Source organism: Homarus americanus, unplaced genomic scaffold, assembly GCF_018991925.1.
Source record: "Homarus americanus isolate GMGI-L3 unplaced genomic scaffold, GMGI_Hamer_2.0 scaffold22232, whole genome shotgun sequence".
Taxonomy (NCBI): Eukaryota; Metazoa; Arthropoda; class Malacostraca; order Decapoda; family Nephropidae; genus Homarus; species Homarus americanus.
Genome location: NW_024720295.1, coordinates 313,998 through 338,698, shown reverse-complemented (window position 1 = coordinate 338,698; position 24,701 = coordinate 313,998). Strand labels below are relative to the sequence as shown.

The 24,701-nt window shown below is 42.7% G+C and overlaps 1 protein-coding gene and 1 long non-coding RNA gene across 3 annotated transcripts in view; one reads left to right on the top strand and one right to left on the bottom strand.

Annotated features, from left to right (window-relative positions):
* Positions 1 to 19,556, bottom strand: part of LOC121860495 — a 32,716-nt gene extending 13,160 nt beyond the window's left edge. Inside the window, exons 1-2 of the long non-coding RNA XR_006087880.1 lie at positions 19,451 to 19,556; positions 1,829 to 1,878 (exon numbers count right to left, since the gene is read on the bottom strand). This is a non-coding gene — a long non-coding RNA (uncharacterized LOC121860495). The remainder of the gene's footprint in view (positions 1 to 1,828; positions 1,879 to 19,450) is intronic.
* Positions 19,557 to 20,507: 951 nt separating this feature from the next.
* Positions 20,508 to 24,110, top strand: LOC121860493 (peptidyl-prolyl cis-trans isomerase FKBP2-like). Of its 2 annotated transcripts, none has more exons than XM_042357658.1 (4): positions 20,508 to 20,580; positions 21,913 to 22,095; positions 22,892 to 23,004; positions 23,578 to 24,110. In XM_042357658.1, exons 2-4 carry the CDS (start codon positions 21,922 to 21,924, stop codon positions 23,720 to 23,722), a joined length of 432 nt encoding a protein of 143 aa, XP_042213592.1. In that variant the 5' UTR covers positions 20,508 to 20,580; positions 21,913 to 21,921; the 3' UTR covers positions 23,723 to 24,110. The 2 variants fall into 2 exon arrangements, with proteins under 2 accessions (XP_042213592.1, XP_042213593.1); XM_042357659.1 differs by lacking the exon at positions 20,508 to 20,580 and adding an exon at positions 20,589 to 20,633.
* The last annotated feature ends 591 nt before the right edge of the window (positions 24,111 to 24,701 follow it).

The window sequence follows — 24,701 nt, the reverse complement described above, 5'->3', positions numbered from 1 at the left end:
CTCCTCTCCTCCCCAGTACGGTACTACACGATACCCCCTCTGCCACACACACACACACTTCTGTCCATACAAGCAAGGATCATTATCTGATTGTCCACCTCCCTCTCTACCATTCATTCATTCACAGTTAGTTCCTCTTTTCCATCACTTAAACCCACAACCTATTAGATCGACACCCACACCTAATAGATCGACACCCACACCCCCAATAGATCGACACCCACTACCAGTATAGCCTTCAAGACCCAAGGGGAGAAGGGGGGAGAGGGGGGGAGGGGAGAGGAGAGGGAAGAGGAAGGGAGAGGAGAGGAAGGGAAGGGATGGAGTGGGAAGGGAGAGGAGAGGAAGGGGAGGTAAGGGAAGGGGATCAGGTCGACTTTGGCCCTAATCCTACTCGGGGTTGTCCTAATGGCTCTCACAGTGCTAATGGGACACAGTGTTGACGGGTCCCTACTCTCTACCTGTTGCAAATCTACCTGTCTACGTATCTACCTGTCTATCTATCTATCTACCTGTCTATCTATCTATCTACCTGTCTACTTTTGTGTCTGGGTTCAAGATCGCGTGTCCGCCACTCCGCACGACCCTCAAGCACTCCATCAACCGGGCCCACCAATACTCTCTCTCTCTCTCTCTCTCTCTCTCTCTCTCTCTCTCTCTCTCTCATATGCCTGGTAAGTTCCTGGTAAGAATCTTCAATCTGTGGAGTGTGTGAGGGAAAAGTTTGGTGGGTGGGAGGGAGGGAGGGAGAGGCGGAGGGGCGGAGGGAGGGAGGGGCGGAGGGAGGGAGGGGCGGAGGGAGGGAGGGCAGGAGGGTAGGAGGGGCGGAGGGAGGGAGAGGTGAGAAGAGCCACCCCCCTACTGGATAGTTTAACCAAAGTTTCTCAGATTTACACCCCACACTGCTGCCATCAACACCTCCCTCCCTCCCTCCTTCCTTTCTCTACCTGCCTCTCCTTCATATACCTCCCCCACTCCTTCATCTACCTCCTTCACTCCTTCCATCCTTCGTTCTACCTCCCTCCTTCCATCATCCATCTATCTTTATATTTGCCCCTACACCACCACCACCATAACCTATTATTATTATTAAATCTTTTTATTACTGTTGCCATAATTATCATCATTATCATCACTATCATCACCGTACTACCATTTACACTCCACTAAGTCTCATAACCAAATCTAACCTAATTTCAACCAAACTGTGAGATGAGAGAGTACAATAGATGACGTCACGGCGGAGAGGAACCAATCACCGCAACTTAATTACATGACGTCACGGAGGAGAACCAATATCCGCAACTTAATTATATGACATCACGGGGGAGAAGAACCAATCAATGCAACTTAATTACATAACGTCACGAACAACCAAACAGCGCAACTTAATTAGATGACGTCACGGTTGAAGAGAACCAATCACCGCAACTTAATTAGACGACGTCACGGGGAAGAAGAACCAATCAGCGCACTTCATGGCTCAGTACCTGTGAATTTTGTTTTCTTAGCGTGAGAGAGAGAGAGAGTTAACCTGTACTTGACCGTGAAGCTTCAACCATGACAAGTACCTCCTCCACCTCCTCTTCCACCACCTCTTCTTCCACCTCCTCAACCTCCTCTTCTTCCACTCACTCTTAACGGTGTACCTGTAATACCCAAATCTGTACCTGTAATTACCTAAATCTGGACCTAAACTTAATACCCAAATCTGAGTAAATTTCCCTGCGAGTATATGAGAGAGAGAGAGAGAGAGAGAGAGAGAGAGAGAGAGAGAGAGAGAGAGAGAGAGAGAGATAAGCCATTAAGACAAAACAATCCACATTACCTGTTGACAGTCACCGCCCGCCACCACACCGTCACTTATCACCTATTTACCTGTAATGAAAAATGACAACACATTACTCACCTATAACCTTAACACACACACACACACACACACACACACACACACACACACACACAGTCATTACATATACCAAAAACCACCTGAAGATTAACCACCCAAATTAACCATACAAGAAGGAAGGTAAGGTTAGGTTAACATTAGGATGGGTTAATCTTTCAGGTGATCCCAAGACCCAGGTTAGGTTAGGTTAACATTAGGATGGGTTAATCTTTCAGGTGATCCCAAGACCCAGGTTAGGTTAGGTTAACATTAGGATGGGTTAATCTTTCAGGTGATCCCAATACCCAGGTTAGGTTAGGTTAACATTAGGATGGGTTAATCTTTCAGGTGATCCCAAGACCCAGGTTAGGTTAGGTTAACATTAGGATGGGTTAATCTTTCAGGTGATCCCAAGACCCAGGTTAGGTTAGGTTAACATTAGGATGGCCTTGACCTAACACTACTGGCTGTCTGAAATTCTGCTGTGGATGTGTTGAGAGTTCCTCTTTAGTGGCGAAAGAATGACGGACCGTGGTGTGTGGCTGGAGGGGAGAGGGGGATGGGGTAGGGGATGGGGGAGGGTAGGGGATGGGAGGAGATGGGGTAGGTTGTCAATGTACTCCAGGTGTTCTCATAGTACTCAAGTGGTTCTCCATAGTACTCAAGGGTTCTCATCGTACTCAAGGGGTTCTCATCGTGCTCGGGGTTCTCATCGTACTCAAGGGTTCTCATCGTACTCAAAGGGTTCTCATCGTACTCAGGGTTCTCATCGTACTCAAGGGTTCTCATCGTACTCAAGGGGTTCTCATCGTACTCAAGGGGTTCTCATCGTGCTCCAAGGTTACCTCGTCCGTAAAATGAGTGTTGTGTATTTATAATGACGAGTCTCTGATAAACAGCCCGTGACGTGTTCCAACATGTGGGGCGCTTTTAACCCGCTAGAGAGAGAGACTATGTGTGTGTGTGTGTGTGTGTGTGTGTGTGTGTGTGTGTGTGTGTGTGTGTGTGTGTGTGTGTGTGTGTAAAATCAATAAATTACAAATACCACTGCACGAAAAAACAAAACAACAAGACAATCCATAGGTACAGGCTGATCAAAACAAAGACACACAGAACACAGCACACAACACAACCACCACCACTACACTACAACAACAACAAAAACAACCACAACCACCACAACAACTACAACAACAACTACAACAACCACAACTACTACAAAACAACTACAACAACTACAACAACAACAACTACAACAACCACAACAACAACAACTACAACAACTACAACAACAACAACCACAACAACCACATCATCATCATCTCTGGTGCTAAATCTGGCACCTTGACTCCTCTCACATCCCTCCTTCTTCTCTTCCATCTTCCATCTCCTTCCCCATTACCCTCCCTTCTTCATTCATCTTACACCTTCTCTACATCTCCCCCTTCCCTATTTACCCCTCCCTCCTTCCTTCCTTCCCTCCTTCCTTCAACATCTCACTGATTTAAATGAGAAGACTTCATTAAGTGACTTCATTCTTGGCCTTAAGTCAGTGTCGACCATAGAGCACTCTGACCTTCATCCTCCCCCTACCTCCCTCACCCCCTACCCCTCCTCACCCCCCACTGCCCCTCCCTCACCCCCCCACACTACCCCTCCTCCCACTCCCCCACCTACCCCTCCTCACCCCCCCACCCCCTCCCTCCCCCCCCTACCCCTCCCTCACCCCCCTGCCCCCTCCTCACCCCCCACACTACCCCTCCCTCACCCCCCCTACCCCCTCCCTCCTCCCCCTACCCCTCCCCTCCTCCCCCACCTACCCCCTCCCTCCACACCCCTACCCCTTCACTCCACCCCCCCCTACCCCTCCCTCACCCCCCCACACCTACCCCCTCCCCTCCCCCCACTACCCCCTCCCCTCCCACTCCCCACACCCCCTCCCCTCACCCCCACTACCCCTCCCTCACCCCACCCCCTCCCCTCCCACCCCCCCTCCTCCCCCCTCCCCCTCCCTCCTCCCACACTACCCCTCCCTCACCCCTACCTCCCTCACCCCCCTGCCCCTCCTCACCCCCACTACCCCTCCCTCCCCACCCCCCACACTACCCCCCTCACCCCCACACTACCCCCTCCTCCCCCCCCACCACCCCCTCCTCCACCCCCACACTACCTCCTCACCCCCCACTACCCCTCCCTCACCCCCCCTCACCCCTCCCCTCACTCCCCACCCCTCCCCTCCCCCCCCCCTCCCCCTCCCTCCCCACCCCTCCCCTCCCTCCCCCCCACACCCCCTCCCTCACCCCCCACCTAACCCCTCCCCTCCCTCCCCCACCACCCCCTCCCTCACCCCCCCACCCTACCCCCCCCTCACCCCCCACTACCCCTCCCCTCTCCCACCCCTCCCACAAAACTTCTTGTGTGAGGTAAGAGCAAAACCAGATTTAGGGGTACAGTGATAAGAGATGTGTCTAAATTACCTTAATGGTCAGGTAACACAGGTGGTGACAGGTGATGGGTGGGTGGGGATGAACAGTGAGAGGGGGTGAGAGAAAGGAAGGGGGTGAGAGGGTGAGAAGAAGGAAGGGCTGAGGAAGGGGGGCATCAGTGGCACAGTACCCGGGATGTGACATTTACACTATCACCGGATAACCTCACTACCCCCCATCTCCCCCATCACTGCTACCACCCTTGTCATCACCACCACCACCGCTCACCGCACACCACACACACACACACACACACACACACACTGAAAGTGTTCCTCAATAGTAGTTTTCTCCAACAGTGTAGAAGTGGGGAGGAGTTAATGTTGGAGGATGGGAGAGAGGAGGAAGGAGAGAGTGTGGGGAGTGAGTGGGGAGAGAAGGTGAGAGTGGGGAAGGAAGTGTAGGAAAGGAAAATAATCGAACCAGCACGCCTATTTTTCCTCCTCACCTCGATTCGTCCTCCTCCTCCTCCCTCCTCTCCTCACCTCCCCCTCCCTCTCCTCCCTCCCCCCCTCTCCTCACCTCACCTCCTCCTCCACCTCGATTCGTCCCTCTCCTCCCCACCACCACCCTCCCCTCTCCTCCCTCCCCCCTCCCCTCTCCTCCTCCCCCCTCCCCTCTCCCTCACCTCCTCTCCTCCCTCCCCTCCCCTCTCCTCTCCTCCCCTCCCCCTCTCCTCACCTCCTCCCCTCTCCTCTCTCCTCACCTCCCCCCCCCTCTCCTCTCCTCCCCTCTCCTCACCTCTCCCCTCGCCCTCTCCTCATCTTTCCTCATTACAGAAACATCTTGACAGCTTCAGGACGCTACACCACCACCACCTCCCCGACACACCATTGCACCAAGCTAATGTTGGTAGTGGTGGTTGATAGTGATGGATAATAGTGGTGATAGTGGTTGTGGTGATAGTGGTTGATAGTGTTAGTGATGGATGGATGTGGGTTAGGTGGTAAGTTAGGTTGTGTGGTGGACCCCCCACCGTAATATTTCATCAATATACTCAAGGAAAACCTGGTTATCACACACACACACAACACACAGACACAGACACACACACACACACACACAGACACACAGACACAGACACAACACACACACACACACACACACACACACACACACACACACACACACACACACACACACACACACACACACACACATACATTATAGCCTCAATTAAAACCTTATTTATACTCAGGCTTCTTAAACCAAACCTAATCTAACCTAACCAAACCCTAATCTAACCAAACCTAACCTAATCCAAACCCTAACGAAACCTAATCTAACCCAAACCAAACCAAACCTAATCAAACCTAATCTAACCAAACCAAACCTAATCTAACCAAACCTAACCTAATCTAACCAAACCAAACCTAACCAAATATCATTAACCTAACCTAATCTAACCAAACCAAACCTAATCTAACCTACCAAACCACAAAACACCGGTATAAGTCTGGCCGTCATAAAGACACAACCAAATTAACACCCAATAAGATTTCAACTTTCCGTGACGTCATAACATACGTCACGGCCGCCATGTCTCGGTGACGTCATAGAGGGCGCGGACAGGTATACAGGTAGGTGGGCGCGGACTGGGGTGTCAGGTGAGCTTGTTAATTAATCACCTGGTAAACTCGTGGGCGTGGACGATCAGCTTCAACCATAAATATATACTACTCCACCAAGCTACCAGGATATACTCCACCAATACTTCAGGTTTACTTTTATCTCTCTCTCACACACACACACACCACACACACACACACACAACACTACCGCTCTCAATCCCCCCCCACCCCAAGTGATCTATGCCTAAAGACCCTTCCAAACAAGACGTACAGAAGTTTAATATAATTAATGAGCCATATACACCTTTAATTAACCTATACACCTTTAATTAACCTATACACCTTTAATTAACCCATACACCTTTAATTAACCCATACCTTTAATTAACCTATACCTTTAATTACCCTTTATTTAATTAACCTATACCTTTAATTAACCTATACACCTTTAATTAACCTATACACCTTTAATTAACCTATACCTTTAATTAACCTATACCTTTAATTAATATACACCTTTAAATAACCCATACACCTTTAAATAACCATACCTTTAATTAACCTATACACCTTTAATTAACCTATACACCTTTAATTAACCTATACCTTTAATTAACCTATACTTTAATTAACCTATACACCTTTAATTAACCTATACACCTTTAATTCCATACACCTTTAATTAACCCATACCTTTAATTAACCTATACACCTTTAATTAACCTATACCTTTAATTAACCCATACACCTTTAATTAACCCATACACCTTTAATTAACCTATACCACCTTTAATTACTTACACCTTTAATTATATACACCTTTAATTAACCCATACACCTTTAATTAACATACCTTTAATTAACCCATACACCTTTAATTAACCCATACACCTTTAATTAACCCATACACCTTTAATTAACTTCCTACACCTTTAATTAACCTATACCTTTAATTAACCCATACATTTAATTAACCCATACACCTTTAATTAACCTATACCTTTAATTAACCTATACACTATTAACCTATACACCTTTAATTAACCCATACACCTTTAATTAACCTTACCTTTAATTAACCTATACACCTTTAATTAACCCATACACCTTTAATTAACCTATACACCTTTAATTAACCTACACCTTTATTCTTCATACACCTTTAATTAACCTATACACCTTTAATTAACCCATACACCTTTAATTAACCCATACACCTTTAATTAACCTATACACCTTTAATTAACCTATACACCTTTAATTAACCTATACACCTTTAATTAACCTATACACCTTTAATTAACCCATACACCTTTAATTAACCTATACACCTTTAATTAACCCATACACCTTTAATTAACCTATACACCTTTAATTAGCAACACTGGGGTATTTTTATTTACTGACCCTCGGTTGAAGTTGTGTTCGTGTTATGTTCGTGTTTACCGTAGTCCGTCCGTGTGTCGTCCGTGTGTCCGTCCGTGTGTCCGTCCGTGTTATATGGATATTATGTATTATATATGGCAGCTGTACAGAGAGTCCGTGTACAAAGACAACAGGGTGTACACAGACAACAACAGGTGTACACAGACAACAAGTGTACACAGGCAACAACAGGGTGTACAGAACAACAACAGGGTGTACACAGACAACAACAGGGTGTACACAGCCAGTAAAGAAACAAAAGACGGCGCCACAAGAGCCATACACCCACCTCGGCGCCTCCATAATGTACGCCATACAGTGTAGCCTATACCCAGACGGCCACAACGGGTGTACATAGTGTGTGTGTGTGTGTGTACATAGGAACAACACGGTAAGGCACAGGGAACAATGTCACCCACCACACCAGCGTCGGCCGCCACAGTGTCTTTAATATACCCATCAACACAGTCACACCCGGTGCACACAAACAGTCATGGTGTGTGTACCGCCACCCACACAGACATAATACATACACACACAGAGCTACACTAGGCGGACACATGTGGGGGACAAGCAGACCCAAGAGCATCAGCGCCACAATGTCACCAATGGCCGGGGCCGCCACGCCTCTATAATGCACGCCATAGGCTGGGGGGGGTGGGGAAGGAGGGAGGGAGAGGGTGGGAAGGAGGAGGGGGGTGGGGGAAGGAGGAGAGGGGAGAGGGTGGGGAAGGAGAGGAAGGAGGGTGAGTGCCGAGGGCTATTCAAAACGCTCAGGTGTTGACAAAAACCTGGATAGGATGAGGGGGAGAGGGAGAGAGGGAAGGGTGTGAGGTATGGGGAGGAAGAAAGGGGAGAGAGATGAGAAGTAAGGGAGAGGAGGTGATAGATGCTCCCTTTAAGGTCTCCCCTCCCCACGCCTCCTGAATGCAGAAGACAACTGCTTTCATCTTTATCCTGTAGAGTGACTTAGGACACACACACACACACACACACACACACACACACACACACACACACACACACACACAGGCTTACTAAACCAGTGCCATACAAAGCATCGCCAGCACAAGCAACCAATGGGGCCTCATGTTCCTCTCTAGCCCATGAGGACACTGATGACACGTTTATGGATTCTACGCCAGGCGAACGTTTATGAAAATTACGTCAAACAAATGTGGGAATATCAGTAATAGTTCAATAATAGATAATAGTAGTAGTAGTAGTAGTAGTAGTAGTAGTAGTAGTAGTAGTAGCAGTAGCAGTAATAGTTCAATAGCAGCAACAGTAGTAGTAGTAGTGGCATCAGGTCGTCTTATAGGACGGACAATAATACCACACCCATGACTGTGAGTCAGTGGTGGATATATCAGACCACATCTTACTGCTGGAGGTGAATGACGGTACAGTGTTGTGGCGTACTTATAGCACCCCCCTGTAACCCAACCCCACCACACCCCCTCCCTCACCACACCACCACACCCCCTCCCTCACACCATCGTAAACCTACCCTCTCCCTCTATCACCACCCTTTTTCTCCCTCACCACCCCCACCCTTTCTCTCTCCCTCACCATCCCTACCTTACCTCACCCCCTCCCTCACTACACCACAATACCGTCACTGTTTACCGGAGGGGAGGGGAGGGGGGGGTTCTACTTATCCCATCTCTTAAGGAATGAATCAACTCGTCTCATCCAATGTAATTAAAACACAAACCTTAACGCAGGTGTTGTCTTTAAACCACACACACACACACACACACACACACACACACACACACACCCCCCTCTTCTGCTGTTACGACTCACCATATCCCCTCCACCACCATCTACTTATCATGAAGAGGCACAGACTGACACATCGTGTGCTCAACCTACCACCATCCCACACCACCACCACATCTCACACCACCACCACCATCCTACGCCCAACATAAACACGAGATAATTTTTCTTCGCACACTGGTCATTTCCTTTGTCACTCATTATATATTCAAAGAGAACAACTCAGAGCAGGCGTCCCCACCCCCCCTGGAGGCAACCCCTAGAGAGCGTACCCATCCCCCCGATTAACGTCCCCAGAGTGCCCCCCTCCCCCTGAGAGCCAGTGTCCCAAGGAGGACTCCCCAGAAAATGCCACAGCCAAAGTGCCAGCCAGCTCCCCTGAGAAGTCCCCAGAGCAACCCATCCCCCTGAGCCTCCCCAGAACCATTCAGCTCCCCCCTGGGTGAAAGTCCTCGAGAAGCCAATGTCCCCGGTGGGTAGAGTCGACGCCTGTGAAGGTCTAACTGCCCCCCCCCAGACAAGAGACGGGCGGGGGCGTCGTAACGTCTATTTTGAGATCAATCAAGTCGACATGAAAGGAAGGCCGGAAACGTCGACTCCTTCCCACATGGTCCCCAGATACTGACCCCACCCCACCCCTCACACCCCATAACTAAGGGGGGAGGGCTCTATACCTCTCTAGGGAGGCGCAATACCTCTCTGGGGGAACTTAAACCCCTTCTCTCCCTTCAAACTACACCCCCCATATATGCCCGGGGGGAGGGGGGTTCTCTCTGCCCCCCTCCCCTCCATTACACCCTAATTAAAGACCTAAGCCCTTGTCTCCCTTGGACCACCAGACAAGGTAGGGAGAAGATCAACTCTCCCTGTCTTCTCCCTCATCCTCAGCTAAGGTGTTATAAGGGAGTTGACCAACCCTATAGGTCATTGTACTCAAGGGGTTAAGACGTCGTACTCAGGAGGTTAAGACGTCGTACTCAGGGGGTTAAGACGTCGTACTCAGGGGGTTAAGACGTCGTGCTCAGGGGGTTAAGACGTCGTACTCAAGGGGTTAAGACATTGTACTCAAGGGGGGTTAGGTCTCGTAATACCCAATGACACTATCTACTTTGGCGGCTGTCATGGCACTCATGGATTAATTTATAGTACTCGGTGTGCATGGGGGCAAGGCACTCATCACCAGAGACAGACAGACAGACAGGACTGCCTCCTCCCCAATTGTGTGAAGACACCTCTCAAACACTTTGAAGTCATACTACACTTAAAAGGATGTGTGAAGGAGGGGAGGAGGGAGAGGGGAAGAGGGTGGTGGAGTTGGGAGATGAGAGAGGGGAGGGAGGAGGGGAGATGAGGGAAGAGAGATGAGGGAGGGCAGATAGGAGGGGAGGGAGATGGGGGGGGTTAGTACGGTATACCTCATACCTGCCCCCAAATACCCATAAGTAAAGGTACTTTATAAATTACAAAAATATACCCCCCAAAAAAAGCAGAAAAAGCCCCAAAACTCAAGAAATATAACTCAAAAAATATCCAAAATCCTAATCGTAATCTAACTAATCCAACCTAACTTCCTAACTTAACCAATAATATTACTGTAATATATGGATGTTGGAGCGTATGTACAGTATATATTTGACGTGTTTTAAGCGAGTCAGTTTCAAATGTTTTCATAGCAGGATATTAGGGGAGAATAGGGTGGGTGTGATTCAGTGGGCAATGCACACACACCACCCCCTCCCTTCCCTCCCTCTCCCCCACCCTCCCCCCACACCACCCTCCTTCCCCCTCCCCACCTCCCCTCACACCACTCCCTCCTTCCCTCCCTTTACCCTCACTCTGCTCTCCCCTCACACCACTCCCTCCCTTCAGGCCCTCACACCGTCCCTCCACCTCACATGACGCTCCCTCCTTCCCTCCAAACTCCCCTTACACTCCCTCCCTCTCTCTACACACTACACTTCCCCTCACACCAACCCTCGACGCTCCCTCCTCTGCCAACCACCCGTCCGTCCCTCCCTCCCTCCCTCCCCACACCTCAACGGCGGAAGATTCGAACTAAACCGATCCTAAACGGCGGATGAACGAACCACAATTACGTCATGATTGAAAACCTACGAGTACCCACCCCATCCCACCTCACCCACCTCACTCACCCACCCCCACCCAGCGAGGAGGCCTTCCCACGGGTCAACGTTAAAAATAACCATGATATAAAATTACTCGGCAAGACAAAGCAGACAGACTCGACAAACAATGAACAAACCATAACAAAGTGGAAATGACTAACAGAGGAGGAGGAGCTTGGGGGAGGAGGAGCTGGGGAGGAGCTGGGGGGAGGAGGAGCTGGGGGGGACGGAGCCTTTAAGTTAAGCCCGGAGTTTGTAATTCTGCCAACAGGGAGACAGGATGAACCCCCTTCCCTAACCCAACCTAACTTACCCTAACCTAACTTAACCCAACCATCTCTTATGTCCGCTCCTACAACCCTTGGACCTTCAATGGGTGATGCCAACGCCTTTAACAGACAAATATATATACGAGTTCCTTACATTCTCATTCCTTAGTGATTATTATCTTCTCTTGGAGGTCGGGAGCTGAGAGTGGGCGAGGCCGGGGGCTGAGAGGGGAGGAGGTCGGGGGCTGAGGAGGGCGAGGTCGGGGGCTGAGGGCGAGGTCAGCTGAGAGGGCGAGGAGAGGGAGGAGACCATATCAACAGAGATAATTATTATATCACTGATTAATTTATATTTCTTGTCGTTATCAATATATTATAATATCTGAGGTAATTGTTTACCTCTCTTATAGGTTGGTGAGAGGGCGTAGAGAGGTGGTGAGAGGGCAGTGAGGGTAAGGCAGGAAGTGAGAGGGTGTAGGAATGAGAGGGGGTGAGCGGAGAGGTGTGAGTGTGAGAGATGTGCAGTGAGCGTCGTGGTGGAGTGTGTTCATGACTAAGTGAGTGGTGAGGGCCTTGACTCAGCCGAGCGGACCCGACACTTGTTCCTCCTGCTGCTCCTCCTCCTCCCTTGCAAGTCCCCTACACACACGCACACCGCGCACGCACACACACACACGCACACGCACACACACGCACACACGCGCACGCACACACACACACACACACACACACACACACACACACACACACACACACACACACACACACACACACACACACACACACACACACACACACACACACACACACACACACACACACACACACTTCATCATCAGAATGTGACACTTTGATCACAATTGACACTTTGATCGCAAGTGAAAATCAACATCCACTTGATTTAACCAGCCCCTCACTGTGCCAACAATAAGATGTGATGCCATTACCAGCACTGAATCAACCGCGTGACTTCAGTAGCTCTAGTGGAGATTAGATCAGACATTTTACTCTTGGTCTGATGGTCATTAAGAATGCCAATCAGTTCCTAATCTTGGTCTTTCAGAAACCTAGAATTTTACACATGCTCACACAGAAACCAAGACCTTACACCTAGTCATTTATAAATCTTTGATTTTTTTTAACTGTTCATTAAAAAATAAAAAAATAAATAAAAAAATTTCACACCACAACTAAAATAAGAATTATATTCACACAGAAAACCAGATTTTAACAAGTGCTACAACAGCCAGCCAATGAAGACACTGACTTGTACAATTTCCCACAAGCGGATTCTTAATTATTAAAAATCACTTTTAGAACTCGGGCATTGATCAGGAGGTGATAAGCACACAAGAGACAATGGATACAAGACCTAAGGGGTTTTATCTTCCAAATCCCCACAATGGGATTAACCGTCAGGAGCCCACGACTGTATCGTTGGTTTTCACTCCACCGTGCCTCAAATTTTAACCCTGAGATCAACTTCCTGTTCTCCAAACTTCAATATTAATAATAGTGAAATTCTTATTGTTTATTTTGAAGACTCACTGGGATAAATGGTATCTTATTCACTTGTAATTACAGGAATCAATGGATAAATATATTAATTGCATCATTTTAATCACAACAAGGTAGACAATATGATCCTAATATTTACTTCAAGAGGTTGGAGGGAGAACTGACACACCCTTAAAGTTTGCTGCGTGACGTCACAAATGATTGACGATTCTAATTATCACTTTTTAGTACAGTAGTTCAGTGCCATAAAGACTTGATCTGTTTAACATCAATTTAATCAGAAAATACTGTAAAAAATCTTTGTTAAAAATAATTTTGTAGTTTCCCAGAATACATGTGCTGTATGCATGTTTAATACCTATACATGGATATACAGTATTGTACTGTATACATCTTAGGGAAAACAACATGACAAGTGTTTCTCATTACCACAACGGAACGACTCTGAGACATCTGGATGAGGAGAAAATAACACACACTATAGAGTACAAACAACAGGAGGGAACTATTTCATACCAGGACAAGCCCACTGTAGAGGATTAAAATATAATACTGTACTGTATAGCCAGGGCATATAATGTACCATATGCCCTGATAGCCTATGTTTACTTACTGCAGCATCTGTGTTTGTACATTCATCAATAAAGATTACCAATTGGTGTACGTGATAAATGTAACTATCGTACAAAGTTCAAATTCTATAACAAGTTTCCTATGTGGTCTTCATACTACAGTAAATACAGTATTTATAAACATTTTGGTAGTTAATCAAAGACACAGTAAAGATATTTTTACTTTACTGTATCCGTAAGGCAGACAAGGGCTGAGAATAATGTAGCATTCACATTCTGAATGCATCATTGATACAGAGTTGTTGTCATAAGTGATTCCTGCCATGGCGGTCTACAAATAACTTTTCTCCCGCCACCTTACCAAAGCTTCATTACTTCAGTCAAATTAACAAAGTGGTTTCTTGATAAAATCCTTCAGAAAAAGTAGAAAACATATAAAAAAGAGAAGAAAACAACAATAATGTGAGGACTGGCACAAGGATATCAGGACAATTAGAGCATTGTACAGTACAAGGAGAGGGGCGAGAAACACAGTAGAGCATGTAATATATTGTACAGAACAGTACAGTACAGAATATGAATTTAAAAGACAAGAATGGTGATAGAAAACAAAAAATAGATAAAGGCATACACAAGAAACAAATACAAAAATCACCGTTGAAATCATTACGAGAAAGCGAAAAACACGGGAAAGAAAAAATTAAATACAAGAGGTTAAACGGAACAAAAGAGATGAGGGCAAAGAAGCATTCCACAAACACAGATTCTAACAGAGGGAAAGCCAGACACCTTACTACACCACATTTTTAAGGTTACATGACGTGGCGGTAGGAGACGTACCGTACAGTCAAAGAAAAGAGTCGCGTTACACCCCCCTGCCCCCGTAATGAAGAATTTGGGTAGAGTGACGGTGAAGCTTCGAGATTTGAGTCTGAACCTTTACCAGAATTCTTCGTCGTGGGTTTCGGAACATAAGGCACAGAATGTAAATGTAACGCGTCTTGTGTTTTTCTTTGACTCAACTATTATACTTATGACAGGGAATAAAAAATGCAGCACAAGTCATATAAATGGTTGACACTGAAGATATGGGAGTTGGGTGTTAGGGGTAATGGGAGAAGGACCATGGAACTAAGATAGGGAAGGAAAAAGTATGTGGAAAGAAAGAAAGGTTTATAAAGAGGAGGAGCAAGACAAGACAATGGGAGGAAGAGGGAGAGAAGACAAGTGGAGAGAGAAGAGGAAAGGGAGGAGGGAGAGAGTGAAGAAACAAGAGAGGAGGAGGAAGAAGTGAGGGAAGGAGGGAGAGGAGAAACAAAAATGAGAGGAGGAGGAGGAGGAGGAAGAAGGGCCAGTAGTGGTGGTAGAAGCTGTAGGTGATTGATGTTATTGCAAAAGTTTGTCAAGTCCCACGAGTACACCTTAAAACATATTGGAAAGAGAGTTCAGTATACACGATCTGGGGGGAGGGAGGAACACCATTAGAAAACAAAAAATAAATAAACATCAGTAACTCAACAACAAATTACAAACAATAATGTATTTACACTTTAAAAAATAAATTAACACAAGATAACTTACGTACAAGAACTTATAAAAATATACACTACAATGAGATATCCAGAAAGGGGTGATATAACATAATCCTTTAACATGTGGGGCTGGTATAAAGGGAGAGGTGTAGAGTGACGTAACAGGAGACACTCAGATCACCAAGCTGGAGGTCGGACACACACACATCTCGGATCATTCCTCTGTCTATCCCAGAACTTACTTGACACTTTACACAAGGTTTTAATTACAGTACTTGTGTTTCACTCTCACCCAAACAGTTCCATTTGCTATTGTTATCATAAAATACTACTTCTCTGATATACAAAATAGGTTGTTAAGATTGGTACTGAAACAAGATCCAAATTATGTATGCAATTGTCTATCTATTATCAGGGTGTATATACACTTCATAGTAAGGGGGGTATGATAGAGGGAAAAGGTGCATTAGAATATGAAAGACAAGAACAAAGACAACAAGTAGAAATATAGGTGCTCTCTCTCTCTCTCTCTCTCTCTCTCTCTCTCTCTCTCTCTCTCTCTCTCTCTCTCTCTCACTTTCTCATCCGGTACTTCACTATAAATATTGAATTGTACAAAAATAAAAAAGTTACACAAGTACATTAGTCATATTTTAAACAGGACTGACATTAATACAAGGAGCTAAGGAGACATATAACATGTCGGAGGAGATTATAAGTGACTTTTGAAACAGAGGCTAACCACACTTAAAACTTTGGTCATATTTCTAACTTTTGACACAAACTTCTGGAAACTGGCAGAAGCAAACTAGCAACAGGAACCACGAGATTCAATTTTTACGGAAGACTTTATCATACGTCTGCATAACGTTATATGAAGAGTTAGACAATAAATAACTCAAAATAAAACTAACCTAAGTAGAAACAAAAGTGAGCAGTATATCAAGCTTTTGTTTCTAAACCCAATGGCCAGTAAACCAAACGACCAAGAAGACAGACTGAAGGACAGTTTGTGAAATTGGATCACCTCCTTGACACAAACAAGAGTTATTCAGTCCTACCGGTGACCATTGACACCTGTTAAGATTCAAGAAGGTTTACATCAAAACTGTAAACCATCTTTGTAAATCACCATAAATACAGGTAAAAATCACATCTTGCCTTCAATACAACAATATGAACTGTGTGTCGAAGCCTTAACTCCCAGTCATGAAAAGAAAGTGGCTGGGAGTAAAAGTCTTACTGTCCTGTAATAGCTGACAGACATAGCCTGTGTGTGTATATTGGTGAGGCATCACACCCCAACAGCCTCTTACCTCTGTTGGTGATCTGTGCTTCCAGTTCTCACTTTTAAAGTGTGAGACCAGTACAGTCATATATCTCTTCAGGTGAAAAATTCTGAGTGTTACTGACCTTCATCGCTTCAATTGTGAGAAAAATTAATAAAAACTTTGAAATTTATTCCTTCTATTTCCACAATAACAAATACTTTACCACTAGTGTAATTTATATATCCAGTATTTGTCCAAAATCCAAACAAATATTCAACCCACTAAAGGAACTTCATTGGTGAAGGTCATTGATAGCCAAATTATATACACATGAAAGAAGACTTTAGGAAATACCGAGAAAAGTTTTTTGGGACACAGCTCTCACTCCTACCACTGGCTACTTCCATCTCCATTCACTACAGAATGAAAGAAACTATTTATATTAAGTTTCTCAAGATTCTGTTACAAAGATCTAAAAAGTGAAGAAATGTATACAAGGTACAGTATGGTAGTCAAAAATACTGTATATTAATAATACAGTGCAGTAGAGTGTAATGTACACGCCACTGACTAAATACCTGTACTGCAGAGTTACTTATAACTGAAGAGTACTAAACAGATCTAATATAACTAAGTATAATTAGGATCAAATTTACAACACAGACCAGGCAGCAAAGTACAAAATTGTGTAGAACTAAATGCAGGATTGTGAAACATGTATAACTACTGTACTGTATACAGTATGTCTCACCTTTTGTCAAGTGATAGGAAAGAAATAATATATATACAGTATAGTAGAGTACCGGTACCTAACTAACAAGTTTTCAGTTATGGTCTTACACTCACATCTTTTTCAGGAAATCTGAGATATGGTCTCCAGTGATCGTTGTTAACTGCCAGGCCCTAAGGCCTCCACAGCCCCGCCACACCACGAGAGAGAGACGGAGAATCCCAAGAAAGTATAACAGAAAAGAGAGATGTTTATATCACAAACACATTTAACTAACTTATCTAACTATTGTACTATACTTACATAGCTACAGGTCCACTCCCATTACTGTGATACTGTTCAACAAGAGGATTACCAAAGCAGAGTGCTGTGTTAAGCAGACGGCAATACCATGAAGAAAATGAGCACTAATAAAATCTGAATAAAGTTCTGTAAACCTGTAATGAAATTTTCAGGAGGTAATAAATATTCCAGAATCAAATATATAAATATACTGTACTGAAAGGTGTTAATACCCACAGCACCTACCAGTATTGTACTGTATTTCCAGAATAATCACTTGATATACAGCTCCTCCCCGACATACGACGGGGTTAGGGACCCAAATCCAGGTCATAAGTCATAATGGTCATAAGTCGAAAATGCTTAAATAATACATACAAAATCTAAAATGGGTGTCTCTTTTTCTTCTCAGCACCACAAAACTCACACTTTTAAGCTTGCCAGCCATTTTAAAGTGAATTACAAACGAAAATTTTGTCGGTACACAGCGCAATCACTGACGTTGGGACTCAAAAATACATAATTTGACAAAATTTTGGTACGAGTGAGGCGGTCGTATGTCCGGGTGGTCGTAAGTCGAGTAGGATGTAACTCGGGGAGGAGCTGAACTGTAACTTACTGAAACTGTCTGAAATTTACTGAGAAAAATTTTTGGGCTTTCACTGATTTCATATTTTTAATGGGAGGGGGGTGGGGGAGTTCTATCTTTCAACTGGAACTTCAAGAAACACAGGTGAGTCACATTATACCTGTCCTTCTTTGTCCTTCAGTGTTCATATTTCAGTGATAAGGCAAACAAACCAGAATTCAACCAACTTAAATTAATTTCGCATAAATCAACTCCAAATTCCATCAATAACAACTGTCAGTCACTTACAGCCTCCCAAGAAAGTGACAAAAACTTTAATTCCTCACCCAGACCCTTATACTCGAACACTATCAATATACCTTTAAAAACCTGTGATTCTGGTGAAGGGTTAAGGGATTAAATAACACAGGTAAGTTCTAGTCTTGTTTTATCATGAACAAGAGAGATAAAGGTCTAATTATCTGACAATAACATTCTCCTCACCTAGATGTCACTGGTAACGATGGCAGCCTATAGTGTCTAAAATCTCTTCAACAGGTAATTACGCCACCACAATTAATATTCTGGAGTACCTTCATAGGGACATCTCTCATCCCTGACAACACACTTCACACACTCAACACAACACACTTCACACTTACCAACAAGACAACACACTCAACACAACACACTTCACACTTACCAACAAGACAACACACTCAACACAACACACTTCACACTTACCAACAAGACAACACACTCAACACAACACACTTCACACTTACCAACAAGACAACACACTCAACACAACACACTTCACACTTACCAACAAGACAACACACTCAACACAACACACTTCACAACAAGACAACACACTCAACACAACACACTTCACACTCTTTCAACTCATAATTTTCTTCAACTCATATTAATTTCTACCTTCCTTCATCACTATATTTCCCTTTAAATCATAAAAACAATTGTATGTATCATGTCAAATAATTATCAGAAACAATCTTCCCTTAACCATAGAAGCATTAATTACGTGAATAATTAAGCAGTTAAGTTTATGAGGAGATAATCTTATACAGGTATATTGCTTAATTTACGTATATAATTATTGTTCATATGTCATACAGAGTTTTGTGAACTTAAATACTAGGATTAATACAGCCATTTACCAAGAGGATGAGAGAATTTTGACTAATATACATTCATTTCTAGCCCCTGACACTAAAACCCAGCCAGTTATTATGGAAAACAACTAATTATTCGTTTCTGGTTTCGAGTTTTGTCATATCTTCCCCAGTAGATTTTCATGTGACCCAGCGAACAACTGTACTCTATTAACTAGTACTCTCAAGTCACTGGCTATAACTCCAAACAAAAGACAAATTTAGATACAGATATAGTTCATAAACACTCACCATATCTACAGTAGATCCATAGAGACAAAGGTGAAAGAGAATCCACTATAATATCATACTGTTCCTCCCCTCTCAGACCACTGGTAAACAACTACACATAACGCTGGCTGGCCGGGGAGCCTCCAGTTGGGTCGCTCCTCAGTGACTCGTGCCACAATAACCCCGCCAACTTTAAACCCCAACTTTACCTTTACTTTATCCAATACATAAGATGTGTTAACTACCCAAGTAGATATTATCGCAGCTTGGTGTACAAAGGACTGATATCTGTACCACAAGCAAGGTTTTAGCTTGTTGAGGTTGATTGCTTGTGTTTAAGTCTTATCTTTTTATTTTGGCTTGTTTACTTAAAGTTACTTAGGTTAGTTTTCCATTTTTTCCAGATCTCATTTATTCGCCCTTCTATGGTGGCGTTATAATTAATGGCACTACTGTGCTTCAACTACTAAGACCAGATCTTTAAGCACGTAAATAGGTTAGTAATTACAATAGCTCATCAATAATTAACAATAGATATTTAACTATTCGATCAAGCATAGTCCAACAAAGCCATCAAATGTTTATTTTCAGTGCGTAAAAGGGTGGCAGAAATACAAACAACAGTGAAAAAATGTAATAGCTATTCTCTATATAGGAGCCATCATTGTTGACGGAGATTAACAATATACAATGAGAGGCTATGTGTAAACCAGGTAAATGTCTATATTATTTAGTCTATAGTAAGATTATTTAACATAAATTAAGATTCAAGTTAATAAAATATATTATGAAGTGCATAAATTTTTACTTTAATATATTATTTTAACTTCAAAATTGAGTTTTGTCATATATTATTATTTTTGGCGTATATAATCTTTATACACAGCTTCCCTCTAGATGTTCAATTCTCTTGAGTTTGGCTTCAATATACTAAAGGTTCAAATTATCTCCATTGAAAATTTTTTTATTTAAATAATTAAGTATTTTCTTTTATATTATATTAAATAAATTAATTAAATAAACCTACCAATAAATATAAAATATTATTTGAATGAAAAAAATATTAAAATCAAGGGAATCGAACAAATTTCAGACGTCGACCAATCAACAACTGCCGTATATTTGTTTACAAATTTCTGGGCTTTAGATCTGTGAGTTATTTAACACTGTTACTTGTACCTGTCTAGTGTGTTCTTATCTTAAGGTGTATTTTCTCTTCTTAGTTATTAGTTACAAGGGGAAGGTGCTAAAATAATTGATGTGGAAGAATTAATAACAAACTTGTAATATAAGTCTTAACGTGTCTCATGTTTACTTGATTTTATTTTATTTAGTAAAGATTCATACAGTACATATATAAACTTGTACCACGTATAATGGTCGGAAAAGGTCATCCACGGAACTCTTAAATTGATTTTTACATAGGGAGACAGAGAAAAAAAAATACATAGGTGGAAATTTATATCTTTCATGCTCTTTTCTTTTCGATTTCACTTATTGAAATCCAATTTTGACCACTTAAAGTAGACATGTCTTTGAAGGAGAGGGAAATTGTGGGGTAAAAGCACATAAAAAAATTCACGAAATCAAACCTAACGACTTAAATATCAGTACATATCAAATCTAACCTAACTTAACCAGAAAGTCCTGATGTAACCTAACAAAACTTAACAAGACAAAAGAAAAAACAAAGGAACCCTAAGAACCCAAAACCTGAAATCGAAGAGTAAAATAAAAAAATTTATAAAAATATAATTTCCGACAATAGCGCGAGTAAGCGTTTAAGCACGAGTATCACGTGTAGGACATTTCACCATAGAACGTAATGCTTCCTTATCTCATAAAGTAAACAAAAATGCTCGAACTCAAGCATGATATAAATTTGAAAATTTCTGGCAGCTTCACATCACAGACTCGGCACCATGAACCGATGTCTGGCGCCATTTTATCTTCATCTCAGTGATCGCGTGGAGGTACAAAGGAACCTAAAATAATCTAAATTGAATTTGTTGTTAGATAGTGTTTTAGGTTAGGTTAGGTTGGTAGGTTAGTTTGGTTCATTTTGTGGGCCATAAAATGTTGTAGATCTGGTGCTTCATGAGTGTTACCAGTTGCTAAGTCTGGCCAATAAACATTAACTCATCAAACCACTATGACCACTTGTAAAAGCAACAGAAAATATCCTTATTGTTATTTAATCATTACCTGAGCACAATCAACAAAGGGCAACACCAGCTATTGACTCTCTTACATAGAACTTCCGGCACCATACCAGTGACAGTCACACACTGGCCATTGACAATGAAAACATTTTTTGTAATATAATTTTTTATGAATTTTTCCGTCTTCAGCAGAAATCTAAGCTCCGACGTAATTGTTCCTTACATGGTCATGGGGCAAGTGGCAGCTCACAATTAGACTATAACATGTTCTTGTTTCAGTTCAACCTGAACTATCTGTATCTAATCTTTATTTTCCAACAGACTTTAATAATGCGGTTAGATGTGAGTGTTGTGCTGGCCTTGGCCGCGTGCTCTGTTCTCTGTGCTGGGGAAGAGGAGAAGAAGAAGGAGAAAGTAAAAAAATTACAGATTGGAGTGAAAAAGCGTGTAGATAACTGCACCCTGAAGAGTCGAAGGGGCGACCTGTTACACATGCACTACACCGTAAGTAACCAAGAAATTGTTATGAATCTTTTGAAAGTAATTATTGTTTGGAAGTTACAAAACAAAGATTTGTCCAGACCTTTATTATCCAGGTATTGTACACTCTTCTCCCTTACACAGGTGAGCTTCCTGCCGAGTCTGTTGCCACATGTACGACAAATCTTCTACGCCTTTGTATTTACCTTCTTCTTTAACTGTGATTCTTTTAATACTCTTGAATATTTTCTACCACAGCTATACCTTTTTTTTTATGTATTTCCAATGACTATTCTCTCCATATAAACATGCACATACAACATTAAGGCTGTGCAGTAAATGTTATATTATGAAACATTCACACTGTAATTGAATGGAAAGTCATTACAATAAAGTATCATTAAGAAGCGCGAGCAGAAATTCATAAAAGGTAGATGCCAATTTAAAAAAAATGGATGGCATTGGTCTTAACTGGAGGGACAAGTGGATAGTGTTCATCTTGCTGAGTGGTAAACAACCTGTTGCATATTTTATCAGAAAGGGAAAAAAATAGAGTTGTGTGACTTGTGGAAGGAGTCAGGCTGCCTCTGGATCCAGCTTAGGGGGGTCTACAGCCATGACTTCCTCTATGCTGTTTCATATTCACCAGTTTCTACCCCTGGTTTTAATACTGTAGCAATGTGTACTTAGTTTAGAGGTAAGAAAACAAAAAGAAAATCATATTGCCATAGTGATTGTAGAAAAAATATGACCAATATTTTTTTCTACAGTTTTTATTTCTTCTGATCACATTATTCATTATATTTATATTTTTATACAGGGTAAGCTAGAAGATGGGACAGAATTTGACAGCAGCTACCCTAGGGGCCAGCCTTTGACATTTACTTTAGGCTCTGGACAAGTGATAAAAGGATGGGATCAAGGTTTAATTGGGTAAGTTTATTGATGAGTTGTTGGTGTATGCAAATTAAGAATGCAGGATTCCTTCCATTCACTTGAAAATTAATAATGAGAAACATTTTATCTATTAATGTTGTCAATAATTAGGGAGTACCCAAAGTAGTCTTATGGTGAGATTGTTGGCGTGAACCAGTTTGGGCAATATTGCAGCAGGAGTCTTATAGCATGGAATTTATTGATTTCTATTATATTCTACACTGGTTTCCATAAAAAATAATTCAGTCTGTCATTATGTATGTACTAGATTTTAAAGCATGAAATTGAGTGACTCATTATATTGTATACATTGACTTCTGTAAAAAAAAAATAATTGTCTCGGTCTTTATACTGTACAGTCTCTCCTCGACTTACGACGGGGTTCCGTCCCAATGAAAACTCTCACTTTTACGCTTGCCAGCCATTTTAAAGGGAATTACAAAAAAATATATATTTTATACGACAATGGCCGTCGTATGTCCGGGTTGTCATAAGTCGAGGAGAGACTGTATACTGAACTAGATTTTCTATCACCAGGTTTAACTCTCACTCTAAACTATATCTTGACAGAATGTGTGAAGGAGAGAAGAGGAAGTTGGTTATCCCTTCTGATCTGGGTTACGGGGCATCTGGGGCACCTCCAAAGATTCCGGCTCATGCAACGCTCGTGTTCGAGGTGGAACTCGTCAAAATTGAGAGGAAGGAGGAACTTTGAGAAATGTATTTGCTGGCTAATTGTATATCTTGTTGAATAATTTTTTTTATAATGTATTAAAATAATCTGTAATTGATAACCACTGTCTGTGTTCTATAAAGCTGATAAACAGAAGATTGGCTCCTTAAATCTATCATCAACATCATTTGCAAATTACTTTTTACAAAATCATCTATGTACACTCATCTATAATTGTGTATTGATATAATTAGGTTTACATATCCATCACATGTTACAGGTTAACTACTGCTAAATAATGAACAATTTTCAACAAACTTTTTATATGCATTTGATGAAGACTTTAATGAAACTGTGGCTTCTGTCTGCTTCACAAATACTATATTTCCTCAGCAACCATTGTCATTGACGAAATAAAACTTAAGGAATATATAAAGTTTTCTTATCACAAAAGAGCTACGTACTGTACTGTATTATTTTGGCAAGAATTTGCAGGGTGACTAAATAACTTCTCCCTTAATGCATTACCGTGACACAACCACTACAAGACGCCCCTCCCCTCTTGAACACTGCTGTTTCCATATGTCTATTCCCCACCCATGTAATACCTCCTTTGCATCCATATCCTCTACATTTATATACTGTATCTACCCTCCATTTCCAAGAGACAGTGAAGGGATGATCAAAGGAGGTGCAAGGAGAAGTAGTGTTCTGATCTCTGGCTACTTCCACTGTACTCGTATATGAGATGGAGTTGAAATTAAGTCGGCTTAAAATGTATTAAATAAAATGTGGAAATATAAATGAAGCAGTTTTAAATGTATTAGAATAAAGAAATGAGTCAGTCACCGAGTATTTTCAAGCGGTGGTGGTTCAGCTTTCTTTGTGAATTTAAGAACTAGAATCTCTGCCCCAAGAGTAAGCAACTGAAGGTAGCTACTATCTTCCAGTTGACACTGAAACAGATACTGTCCTCTCACAATCCCCTTGACTGGGACAGAAGGAACACTCAGGTAGCAGT